The sequence below is a fragment of the Pararge aegeria genome, chromosome 12 (genome assembly GCF_905163445.1).
Source record: "Pararge aegeria chromosome 12, ilParAegt1.1, whole genome shotgun sequence".
Lineage (NCBI taxonomy): Eukaryota > Metazoa > Arthropoda > Insecta > Lepidoptera > Nymphalidae > Pararge > Pararge aegeria.
Window position 1 is genome coordinate 7,562,620 of NC_053191.1, and position 13,829 is coordinate 7,576,448.

A 13,829-nucleotide genomic window follows, 5' to 3' on the forward strand; every position below is an offset into this window, starting at 1 on the left:
TAGTTAAAATTTTAAAAACGATCGTATTAGTGTAAGTGTTTGTAAGTAAACCTAATAAATAAAATAAAAATAAATATACTCTGTAATAGCAATGATGAATCTATTTTTCATGGAGCAACTAAAAAGTTTTCGTTCTTATAGTACCCCAAAATAACGCCTGTAGAGCAAATAAAAAGTGATAGTTCTGTAGTATCCCAAAATAACGCCTGTAGTGCAACTATTAAGTGATAGTTCTATTGTACCCCAAAATAACGCCTGTAGAGCAACTACAAAATGATCGTTCTACAGTACCTCAAAATAAAGCCTGCATCTAATATTTCAAAAGGTGAAAATGAACAGTAACCTGAACTGTGACTAACAATTGTATGGAGTTCGCGACAGGCCTAAATAGGATCGAAATTAGTCGTTCTTATTTGAGTCGTCAAAACGTTTTAAGATACTTTGTACACCAAAACGCATTGTTTGCTAAAAAGGAAGTAACATTTACACCGCTAAACTAAACTTAATATTAACTAAATTTAAAAATATAAATAAGAATTGTTAATAATATCGTCTTAAAATTTATAACATTGGCTATAGACCCATTACAGTAGTTTCCACGGCAATGACAGTTTAGTGTTTTCGTTAGTCTTTCCAAGTCATTGCTGTCTTCGTCGCAACCCTCCTCATGGACTTCGTGAATTACGGTTTCTCGGTGCCACTTTCCGTTTAATTGTATCTGCTCTTGACCCAAACTTTGTATTGCGCAATCTCGGTGCACGCTTACTGATGACACTGCAACACACCAAATATCGTTCGTATCACAACCAACTTTCTCAGTTATTTTTCTGACAGTTGCTAACCAGCACGGCTAACATAGAGATGGTAGAGTTACTACAAACAGACAGACTAGACGTTTCAAAAGTGCTTATAAACTACTACTAGCCTACTTGAAATAAATAAATTTTGTATATTATTATTTATTATAGCTTTTTAGTACCCGCCGCCGCACATAACATATTCTAATTATATCCTATTGAGAGATAAAAATTACATGTCCACCTGCCATTTCATGGAAGCCTTAAGGGAATTGCAGAACTTTAACCACGTTTAATATTACACGTATTTATATTATTTTGATATTATTGCATCACGAAAAGTCGATAAAGATGTGAGAAAATAAAAACATTTTCACCTTTCAAGAAAATGTCTTGTGCCTATTCTAGCCATGCAGGGCTAAAGATATATCTTTGTGGTTACATTTCGGGCAATTTTAAGAATGAATCATAATACTTATTCATTTTAATAATATGCTATTAATATGCTTTGTTTTGTGCTTGATATAATAAGGAAATCAACACGGTTTATGCCCTTTTTGGGCTCGCCTACGTTAAATTTATTATACGAAACCAACAATAAGGTATATGTTGTTATTGCTAAAAACAGGATAAACGGTCATACGGAGCACATTAAGCCGAGAGCACGTTGGTTTTGTGACCTCGACTTGACATGTTTGTCTTTTTGTCTAAAATATGTGAAGAATAGCTGTATTTTGCCTATGTTTATTTAGAAAGAAAGGGAGAGCTTGAAATCACTGCAGATATCTGTATCAATGGAGTTGGCCTATTGATACATGTCTGCATATTTTTCTTTAAAGGTTGCACACACACAGTGTCAATACAAATTGCAGGTATATCATCGACACAAATTTCCAAGCAATATAGAAAAAAGTTAATGATCAGATTTTTTTTATGAATTTCAATTACATTAATGAAAAAAAAAATGCAATATAATTTAAATATTATTAAAGTTTATTCAACGTATGGGATTTAATTCGTATCACAGCGTTAGCCTACCGTTATGGTAAATTTTTGCCCACCTAATGTGGCCTAATTTATCAAGGCACTCCGGCCATTATAGCCATTGATTAATAATTATAGAAACATATGTGTTAAAAAAAATCGCATAATGAGCTACGCTATGTAAATGGCGCCTTAGTCAGGCTTAAAGCAACGCGTGGGGTGACTTAGCATACGTGCTCGTGTCGTTAAGTCTACGTCATGATTATGTTATTGAAGTCTTTACTATGTGCTGAATAACTGTTTGAAACATTTGTCACTTTATTATATCAAACCATTACCGACGCGCTTAAGAGCACGGGTCTCCTCCCACAGTGAGAAGGGGGTATAGACCCACGCTGGCTAATAGTGCGGATTTGGGGACTTTACACGCCTTTGAGAACAATATAATTGAGATGTTAAAATTATGAAGAGCTCTCAGGCAGGCAGGTGACCTCATGATGTTTTCCTTTACGGTTAATGAAAGTGATATTTAATTGCTTGAAACGCATAAAACTTATAAAAAGTTGAAGGCGTGCCGGGGTGCGAATTAGCCACTAGGATCCGAACGACTAGGCTATCACCGCTTCAATTTTATTCACTTATCCATAAAAATAAAAGACAATAAGTAGGTACATATTAATATTCTGGCTAAAAGCGAGCGGCGCCTAAGCCATAACGTGCGACTGTTTTTTTTAACACGAGTTTATATGTCTGGGACTAAAGCTAAGGACACATTGCAAATTAACTTTATGTTCGCTCACCATTTTTTTTACAGCTTCAGTTTGAAATGCAAAAACCTAACTATCTTTTAGCTGAATTCCAAAGCAAAGCAATGATAATAGAAATGTGATAGTAATTTAATGTCTCATGAAATATATTTATTTGCCTTTAGTTTGTTGTAAGAGCCATGTTTTGTATTACTACTGACATACGAGTATATATTGCGACGATCGAAAGTAATTTAATCTTGTTCATGTAGGAATGGAATCCGTTTATCTTTACTAACAATTGAAAATGTGTTTATTTTTATAATGGGCTATTCTTTCATACCTCCTACCAGTCGGGCCTTTTTATTTTTCGCATTTTGGCCAATTTATGAGGTAGTTTATAGGTTATTTAACATTCTACTTTGACCCTTCGCAGGGCGGCCGTAACGGCGTGGTTAGTCGGGGTAGATTGTGTAAAATAGCTGATGAAGTTGCGTTGCTTATTCATCAAAATGGTAACACCCGAGGTATTTTTTTTGTTAATGTTTTTCAATTGCTTCATAGGAACTACGTTGCCAACATAACTTAAAACTTATCTTATCATCTTAAAACTAGTTTAGCAAATCACGATAGGTACCAATTATAAATGTTAAAAGCTAATAGTGGTATAGCCCTCATGTAATATGAGCTTTAACATCTGAATTAGATGCTTTAGTGAGCGATAATGTTTTTGCAATTACCAATAATAAAATAAGGTCATGTTGAGTGTGTATGTAACCTAAGGACAGTTTGAGATCATAAAATTGCGACACAGAATGGCGCCTTAAAAAGGACACCTACTCCTAATATAAGCTTTAACATCCGAATGATTTTGTAAACGTTGAAATGAAACCTTGCCATTTTAGGCTTTTATTTTAAGTAAGTAGACTTTATGCCTTATTTTGGTTTGCATATAAATTAGATAACTTGGAGCTATATTTATATACCGTAGCAAAATATTTTAACAGTTATTCATTTAACTTGAACATTTGTAGGAGGGCCTGAAAACTAATTTGGCCTATTTTTAAGAAGCTCATATTGATCAGAGTTTGGTGGAGAAGAGCGTAGGGGCCTAGTACGATAGGTGAAGAGATGGAATATATAGTGTTACAGTAATTTTAGAAAGTGTGTAAATAATTAAACTTTTGATTACTATATATTCATATCAGCAAGGTATTTTATTAAATTGATATTTTATCAATACACTTCAGTCCTACATGGACTTATTGACTTGAACGATGTAAAGATACCTCCCGATGTCTTAGTCTTTATCGTGCAGGCAGGCATGAGAGGCATTTGGGTTCGGAGTTGGAAGGAAGCTGCTTCTGATCGCCTCCAATGGAGGAATCTTGACCAAGCCAAGGCCCACCCAGAGCTTTGCAGCTTAAGTGATGACGATAGCTAATACACTATTTAAAAAGTTCATATCTTTGTTCACAAAATCACGAAATTATTATACACTTATTATTATCAAAACATTGCGACAATCAATAGAGATTTATTTAATAAAATGTCAACCGCTATGCTATGACGTAGTACTAAAAACAATTCCTAAGAATTTTATCTATACATTAAAGAACAAAAAAAATCCTGGCGTATGATGACTAAGAAGCACTTTGTTTAAATCTGTTAAGTGCGAAATCCTTACATGTGTTTCGAAATAAGGTTGACGTTAGCGAAGATAAAAATAAACCTTTCAGTTTAACTAAGCCTATTTTTCTATTATTACACTAAAGATTCATAAGCGGGTAAACGACATCATTCTATTGTGCTCTATAGGTATTCCAAATTCAAGCATTTTCACAAGTCGTGTAGAGAACAAACCACTTTGGTACTGAATTAAATAGATAATTAAAAGACTCAAACAAAGCCCTTCGTGGAAATACCGCACAGTTTGCGTGAGACATCAGTTGCTAAATTGCTAATTAATAAATTTATTATCATCATCAGTTAGTTATACCGTCTCACTGCTAGGTATAGGCATCTTCTCTCACCAAAAAAGAGGGAATCAGATGTTCCGGTCCGCTCCCTCAGTACGGGTTAATGGGAGACTTAAATTTAATGAAATTAAGAGGGCGTTTGCAAATTTGTTTAAATGTGGGAGCTTTTGGGTTCGCTTTCTGGCAAAATTAAACAAAATAAAACACAGCTAAAAATAAATACATATGAATGGTTCCCTGATCCTACCGCTACAATTAGTATACTTTCTGAAAATTGTCATATTTAATACTATATAAATGATTTTCTGTTTACCCTTTTGAGTAGAGTTTCGGTACATTACTTATACTGCCACATGCTTAATTAAATAATACCATTAAACAGTATTTAATGTTCATCTCAAAAACTGCCTTGCAAAGTTATTAAAATTGCATGTGTAAATTCAAAATTCAAAATTTCTTTATTCATGTAGGCCTATCACAGGCACTTATGAAGTGTTCATACATATTTGTTTACATAATTGTAACGGGATGGTGATAACTTCGTTCGCCAACTTAAATCTAAAGCTACGAGGGTTCCAAACGCGCCCTGGTCTAAGAAGAGCCCACAACAAACTTAGCCGGGTAAATTAATTTTTAGTGTGTAGTAATTTTTAAGTGTAGTATTATATTATAAAATAAATTTAAAAAATAATATTATAAAGTATCAAGGAATGTTGATGTTTTAACGCAACTGAACCGTATAGGTTTGTGAGTGAGGACCGTGCAGAAGTCGATGTGCGTGTTAATACCTATCACTTTCGGAAATGCGTCCTTAAATTTGTTCGTCCGTTTGCGGCACTAGGCATTTTTTATCTTTATAGATATTCTAGTAAGTCATCGAACCTCATAATTTCTACCAAATCGATCATGCTTGATACTCACTTCCATTCCCTACGCTTAATGTGGTAACTCTTTTGGAGCACATTGTAGATTTGGTGCAGTTCTCTATGTATTTATCGCTGCCGTCAAAGTGTTTGCATAATGGCTTGTTGATGTCATAATCGACGTCTTCGGGAAAGCATTTGAAGCATAGCACACACGATGAGGCTGAAAATAATATTATTTAATATTTATTCGCTGAAGATATACGCAATTTAATATTATAATAAAATATTATGATTCAAAAAGCACTCATGTTATGCTACCTTAGTCACTGTAACAATTCTTGGTGGACATATTGTTTTTCACACCACTAGCTCTACAATGCCTTATTTAAATAGCCTAGTATTGAAAGGTCAAGTATGTCAATACATCCTATTAGCTTAGGGGGTAAGTAATGTCGTACTGGAGTCACTAGGGGCTTTTATGATTTGAATAAGGAACATTTCTTAATAAAATCTGTTCATTCTAATGTTGCTATCTTGCTTCAACTCTGTCACTTCCCAGAATATGTGAAGCGCGAACCATAGAGTATAGATTGTAAAAAAACCCTTCATAACTTGTTTTTCTTGCCACGCGATGTGTGATAAGTCAGTATTAAAGCTGCTTTCGTTCTGGGCGTTCCTAAAACCCTCGCTACACTCAGGATTCTAGGTGCAACCCTCGCTAATCTCGGGAGTTACTCTAAAATTTCTCGTTTGCTTGGGATTTATCCCGGCGCCCGTAACGTAAGACATTGCTTTTGTTGAACAATCTACTAGCAAATAACACAAACCAACATATTTCTAGAAATAGCTGTATATAAAAAGTCTTAACAAAACTCAAAAAAATAAATAAAGAAGAAAATATATAATACTATAAAAAAATGTGCTTTAATTTACGGCTTTATTCTTCTTTATAATTTTAATTTTTGTCATATTCTTTATTTTTACAGTTTTAACAATTATAAAAATAAAAGAACTGCAAGCTTTTGCCCAGTCTTTTCAATTTTTAATTAGGTCATACTGTAATTATCGGAAATCACGGCCACGGTGTTAGTTGTAAGAACAAGATTAATCTAACAAAACAATTATATATTTAAACCTTTGCGTATAGGTCTAGCACGCACTATTATGAGTAAAAACATACATACGAAAAACATTATCCTCCTTCTTTCGGAATCGTGTAAGCAGTAGCCGTTCTATTCAATGTATTATTTTTCGACTCATGTTTTGTCGTTATAAAAAAATGAATAATAGTGGGTGGACTAGACACATGGTGGTAAATGTTGAATGCTAATAAGGCTTACAAAGAAAGCATTCATGATGTCAAGGACCTTTTAATAGTAGGTCAAGTGACAGGCGGTATTAATTGATTTCACGCTTTACTATAAGTAGGCAGGCGCTACCTACGCGAAATTGGGTTATTTATCAGTCTTTTATTGGATTAAGTACTATGTGTTCAGCGGTAGTGGCAATTATTTTAAGGAACTTAGTTATTTCTGACCGATTTTTGTTGAATAGAGTAAGTAGCATATTTGTAACACACCATTTCATCGTTTGGACCGATTTTAAAAACGATTTTGTGTAGAAACCTTTTAGGGTTCGCTTCGACGTATTTTTTTAAATTATTCGTAAATTGGTTACTTAGCAATTTTCGTTCTGTCGCATGTTATGCCCGACTAAATTCAAAATTTGTGTGCAATCATTTAAACATTTTTAGTTGTAGTGAGTGTCTAAAGAATTTTTTATATTCGGAAATTTCACATTGTTTCTCAACAAACTTGCTATACTTTCAAGGATGTAGGAAGTTTTGCTAAGAATTTAAAATAATTCTTATTATTAAAGCTGGTTAAAATTATTTGTAAACTATATCCTGAATACAATAGCATCCTGGCCGAATGAAAGAATTTGACACGTACACGGGTGAGAGATACATACTAGAGGATAACATGTGTTAAATTGTGTCACAGTTTTAAAATTATCTTAGCTTGCCTAAATATTTAGCTAAGCACCCGCAGTTTTCACACGATGGTTTTTAATGTGAAACATTATATTTACAAATTTCGGGTTCAGGTCAGAATCTAAAAGACTTGAGACATCTCAAAGCGGTTGCAGATTTGTTAACCACTGCTTAACAGACCAGATAGCTAGGTTTCATCATCATCATTATTATCATAATCATCAGTGGCGCGCTCTGGGTTTCTTACCAGGGTATGCATACAGCAGGAAGATTGCATAAAATGCCAAAAATCCTCCTCCTATACGAACTATGTATAAATTTTAGGGTAGGCAGTGCTTTTGTGCGTGTATGAAGTGCACGCCACTGATAATCATAATTCAGAGACTATCAAAGTCCCACAGCTAGGCGCATGCCTCCTCTGTCATGTCAAATAATACATGTATATTTGTCATGACAGAGGATGAGGACATATATATTCTTTGTTTCCAGGCCTACCTTATTGAATTTACGGAATGAATCCACGCTTATTCGGACATGTTAAACGCGTAACATTTTACCTCTTTTTACTAATATTATAAGAATTTACCAATAGAATCCACGCCTATTGGGGCATGTTAAACGCATAACATTTCACTAATAGTATAAACGGGAAAGTGTGTTTGTTTGTTTTTACTTACCGCCCTAGCTAAGCAACCAATCGACTTGATTTTTGGCATAGAGTTTGTTGATAAAATGGATAGTACATAGGCTATTTTGGGCCCTGAAAATTATAAAATTACCAAGGCTTTTTACAGGAACTTTCGTATTACCAAATTATCAAGGCTTTTTACAGGAATTTTTGTATTACCAAATACGAATGCCCGCCTTCCTTCACAAAGCAATCAAAGAGTAGCGCAGCTAGTATAAAATATCTTAGAAACCCCAATTTCGTATAAATATAAGTTCTTAGTTACGTACTTAATACCGTAAGTAAACACTACAGACAAAAACCAAACAGGAAAATTACTTTTTCCTCCACCTGATTAATGAGTACCACGTCCGACTCTAGGTTCGTTAGCCTGTTAATGTATATTCGTGATAGAGTGTATATTATTAGAAAACTAGAATCTGCCCCGCGACTTCGCATGGGTTGACTATAGATTTGGTTCCAGAGAAAATTTTCAAATTCCAATTTGGATGAATTTATTAAGGCATAGTTATATTTGTTTCTTATTTTATTCCTGCAACCGTTTGAATTTTTCGGGATGAAATTCAGAGCGAAAAGCCATTTCAAGTAACACATTATCACTAAACATTTCTTACTTCCGGGAGTTTTAAATGCAGAAACATTTTAACTGTGCAGTATATAATCTAGCTACTATGATAATTGGGGTTTATACAATCGCAATGCCAAATTTCAGCTAAATCAGTTCAGGAATTACTAACATCCTCCATATAAACTTTCATATTTACAATATTTTACCGCGACTTTGTGATAAGTTTTTCTTTACAAACATTCTACATTACCATAACTCCATTTTATTAACTTTTAACACACGGTTCCTGTACAACACAAGTTATGTGATGATATAAGAACCGAGCATTTTTCGGCATAAAATGTAGTCTAATGTTATTTATACTCTGACAAATGAGCTAGAACTATCGCTATGCGAAATAAAAACATGTTAATCTTTTACGCTGTGATAAACAAAAACAAATCTAACCCTATATGCTATTTCAGACTACAAGTAATCTGATTCTGTGCTTAATTTCATTACGTTCCGATCTATTATCAAAATTAAGCTTAATTTGCTATACTCCGCTAAAAGCAGGAGAATCTGTGTGGTGTAATTTATAATTTCTTCAATCCTTATACCCCACACCAAACAGATCTTCGGCAATATACCCTCTACGCACGTTTCGCTCCGAAACCGGAGCATCATCAGGAGATGTTGACTTTACAATGAATAATTGTTAAGTGAAAAAATCGTTTTTTTTTGCAAAATCGCCAAATGTGTCGCCTTTTATACCTTTCTGACCGCCACCTAATCTATCTAAGCCCCTCCCACCTCATTAGTGCCTCTGAATATGTTCAATAGAGGTGAAGTTGATAAATTTATTTGTTCGTTTAGTAATTCGAACCTCCCATTCCTATGTTTAATAATTTCTAATTGTTCCCTCAAATCAAGTCTCAACCCTTTGTCGCAAGCATGTAATATTTCGTATGAATGATTACTGGTTACGTTATGTCCACTGTCTAAAAGATGTTTTGCAAAATGAGATTTTTCAGGATGGTTATGATTGAAGGCTCTTTGTAACCAACGTTCCGATCTGTCGTTCTGGCGTGATTGAGTAACAGACATCCATTCAAACTTTCGAATTCATAATATTAGTTTGTAAGTAGGGAATTATATGCAACGATCCATGCTGTGACTGCTGCCTTATATCAGATACAGTGTTATTCTTTTAATGGATCTAATTAATGCCTTTAAACATTTGCTCGTTTAACCAATTAGTGAACGATATTTCGCTAACTGTAGCTAAGTGAAGAATATGAATTTAAGGATGGATATCGCTTTTAAAGCACTTAATTAAGAATTTAAACTATCGTGAGATGTTGACGAGGATAACGATTTTTTTAGCAACAATGAAATTGTTGTTAAAAAATTTGGATAACTATTTTTTTGATAACTAATTTAGATAACGATTTTTTTGATAACGAATTTGGATAACGATTTTTTTAACAACAATGAAATTCTCGCTAACGAACGAGCTCATGAATTAGGGTCTCAAAAATAAGTCTACTTTCATCTTAAACGAACTTTTATCACAAAAGAGCAATAAGTAGAAACTGTCTACCGAACCGTCGTCGGCAGAGTAGCTACAAACAGATTGACTTTAAATTTCAATAGTAAATTTAAAGCAATTCCTGCTTGTGATGAATGTATTTGAATTTGATCACAAGCGTGGTTAGTCGTTTAGTCGAATTATATTTAATTGCGTTGTAATTTCATAAAATTTTTGTTTTGTAACTTTTTCCATAAGTTAACTAGCTATCAGAGTATAAAAACTTACGGACGTGTAGGTAATATCGCCTAAGATTTGTGGCGATTGTGGGATTGAGTATACGCTTTTATAATATGATTCCTAAGGTAATTTTGGACCTACCAATGCATAAGTTTAAAAAATGTGTTAAAACACATTTATTTCAGCGAGGCTACTATAAAATTGATGAATTTTTTAATGACAAGATTGCTTGAAAGCATCCAGCTCCGCTTTCATCTCTCACAAGATAGAAATATGAATTTTAAAATGTAAAATGTCAATTGTTGATATTGGAAAAGAGCAACTGCTGAGTGTCTTGCCGGCTTCTTATCTGTAGAATCCGCCTTCCGAACCGGTGGTAGAGTCACTACACACAGACAGACTTGGCGTATCAAAAGTGCTTATTTTAGGCCTACTTGGAATAAATGAATTTTGAATTTCAGAAATCTCTTTCTTATTGTTACCTATATGTCGGTGAGGGCTGTAACTTGTGTAGCCTACAAGCCAAAGCCCACAGCGCAGTCGACTAATTACGACAATACGCTATAGTTTTAAAAAAAACGTAGCTAAGTTAGAAAGCTTTTATTTATATTCTTTATTTGTACACCTAAAGTTTAAAAAAAACAGACACTTTAAGTAGTCTCATTCAAAAGGCGACCAAATCGCAAAGCAGCGGTCTCTAATACCCACCCTAGGATTTGGAAAACGAATAAGTGCGGCATACACTGTTAAAAACAAACATACGAATAACTGCATGCATTAATAAATATAGAAAATAAAGCATACCATGAATACTTAAATACGAGTAAGGGGGTTAATAAATAATAGTCATCTTTATTGAGCAAGATAATGAGCCTTAGCAGCATTTTCAAATATAGTGGACCCCCGGTAGTCCGACAAACATTTTGCAGGGCAGTGTCGAACTATCGAATTCGTCGGATTATAGAGTACTGCCTAAGACCCCCTATAGTCCGGATTTTTTTACAAAAGAGTACCTTGTAATCCGACAAATTACAGATCAAATGATAAGATTCTTTATACATACATATTACATAATAAATAATAGACCATGTCGGATTACAGGGGGCGCCGGATTAGACAGGGGCCGGACTACCGGGGGTCCACTGTATGCCAAGTTAAAATATAAAGTTAGTTAGGTGGAGTGCCCGACTTTAGATTTTAAAGTAGATTTCCTAGCACTAAAGTCCTTAAATTAGGGGTTTGCTGCTGTCCGCTGAGGAGTTCTGTCCTCTATCTCCAATCACATTCACCAGATCTACACGAAATTAAGGCAAAATTTAACAAATGTTATAATTAGTACAAAAATAATAATTTAAATCAGTTATCATTTGACGGAGTTATAGTGTACAACCGTCAAACACTTAATGTTGGGATAAGAAGTATCCTATGTTACTTCTAGTACTTCCAAGAATATATGTACAAAGTTTCATGATGATCGGTTAAGTTTACTTTTTGCGTGAAAGCGTAACAAACAAACTTACATTGACATTTATAATATTATAGTATAGTAGGGAGTAGGGATAATTTACAAGGAACATAAATTGTCGATTATGTGTCTTTATCTTGTCATAATAAAAGGTTCACAGTATTTTACAGGTAAGGTCGTTAGGTGACGCTTCATTTATTATTTAACATGTGGATTTAATCAACTAATATTATTATTTAAACAATTTTATTTATTTTAAAATCTTAATAAACGATGTTGCTAAGTATGTACCAAAGTACTTTTAATGTAAGAACTGTTTTGAATAAGCACGTCTTTCTTTTTAATGATAACTCTGTTAAAATATTTAATTGCAACTATGAAGTTACTCTTTTGTTATCTTTATTGTCATTCTGATCTTCTGAATACGATAAAGTCTTTTGTATGTCACAAAAGTATGCAATGTTTATAACTAAGGTCAGCGGTCTATTGTGATTTTCTCCTTTTCCTCCTCAATTTAATTACTTGATCGGAATGCTAATAGCTATATTAATATAACATTTTTTTTTATTCGGTTCTATTGTTAGTAATTTTTTAATTTTCTCGCCCTACTGTCCGTGTCAATGACTTAAAACCATTACAATGTTTATCAATAATGTTATCACTCACTTTTCCAAAACACTGTTAACACCAAGAAGAACAGCAAAAGCTCCATGTTTTGTATTAAACATTCCACACAATCATTTATAAATATTAAACTACGAAAAATAATTTACTTTTGAATGAACTTCAATATATCGTCACTTAATTACACTCTAATGGAATCCGTTATATTTACATGAAACGCGTTACACTGGTACACGCGCCCGCAGTCGAGGCGCATATGGTTCTATGTGCTTTACACCCGACTGACATCGGCATCTCTTTGCTGCGGCTCATGATTCACAGGAAGGAAGCCCAGTCGTGAAACGGGGCATGTCCAAATACCGAAGAAATAAAGGCTCTAAAGCTTGCGCCGCTTGACTCATGCGATCGATGATGGCGCCGGCACGGCACTGGCTAAATTTTCGCAATCCGACTTTAGACTATTCGTATTTTTTTTTAGCTCGCGTGACGACGTTTCGTTTATTGTTATGCTTTTTATCAACCTTCTGTGTTATGCGCTGATAATACAAGTACGTATACGTACCTACCTCGAGCATATGGTGCCAGCGTATTTGTTTACCACTTATCATGTTTTACATTTCGTGGATACTATCGGTCAATGTTTGATTTGTGTTAATGAAACGTCAATTATTGACGAATCCGGAACCGCATGAGTAGTTCCGTTTTGTATTCTAAGATTTCTAAGGATTTCTGCCCGATGTGTCACACTGCTCAGGTGTTTAAGATCTCTCAATGTATCATTAGTAGACTTTGAAATACACAAATAGTTTACACTGTGTACCTACCTACGTACCGACATTTTTTTCCTCGCTAACTATTTATAGGGAGGTGAATTCTCTTTGACATTCAAATGAGTACATGCGAAATAGCAAATGAATTAATCTACTAGCATCTGCAAGCTATCCGCTAGTTACAAAGCGTTGCTCGCGATATCAACGCCACATCCTTCACTCCTTGCGATAAAAATGCCTACATGATAATAATATGATCTGGCAATTTTTATATAGCACACGCGTGTTTTATCTGCGTAGGTATGTACATTGTACATAAAATGTAGAACTCAATGTAACACACAAATAATAAACGGTATTAAACCGTAATAAAGTATACATTTTATCATACAGAAAATTTATTATATCAGTATCGTATACTATTTTGGTGGAAAATCTGGCGCTTGTAGCGGTAGGATTTGCGCTACTGACAGAGGTGCGGTTGCAACCTTTTTGTAAAGTCAACTTAACTACTAACTTATGTATTTAGATATCCTGAAAATAGAATAATATATTACATAAAAGGACAACAGATCTGGCCAATTCTATTACACCCCAGC

General features: G+C 34.2%; 2 protein-coding genes across 2 annotated transcripts in view; one reads left to right on the top strand and one right to left on the bottom strand.

Annotated features, from left to right (window-relative positions):
- Positions 1-13,829, top strand: part of LOC120628463 (rabankyrin-5) — a 67,586-nt gene that overhangs the window by 7,141 nt on the left and 46,616 nt on the right. The window lies entirely within an intron of this gene.
- LOC120628466 lies at positions 47-12,896 on the bottom strand. Its single transcript, XM_039896851.1, has 3 exons — positions 12,503-12,896; positions 5,428-5,592; positions 47-774 (listed from the first exon to the last, which is right to left on the bottom strand). The coding sequence occupies exons 1-3, from the start codon at positions 12,546-12,548 to the stop codon at positions 509-511; spliced, it is 477 nt and encodes a 158-aa protein (XP_039752785.1). The 5' UTR covers positions 12,549-12,896; the 3' UTR covers positions 47-508.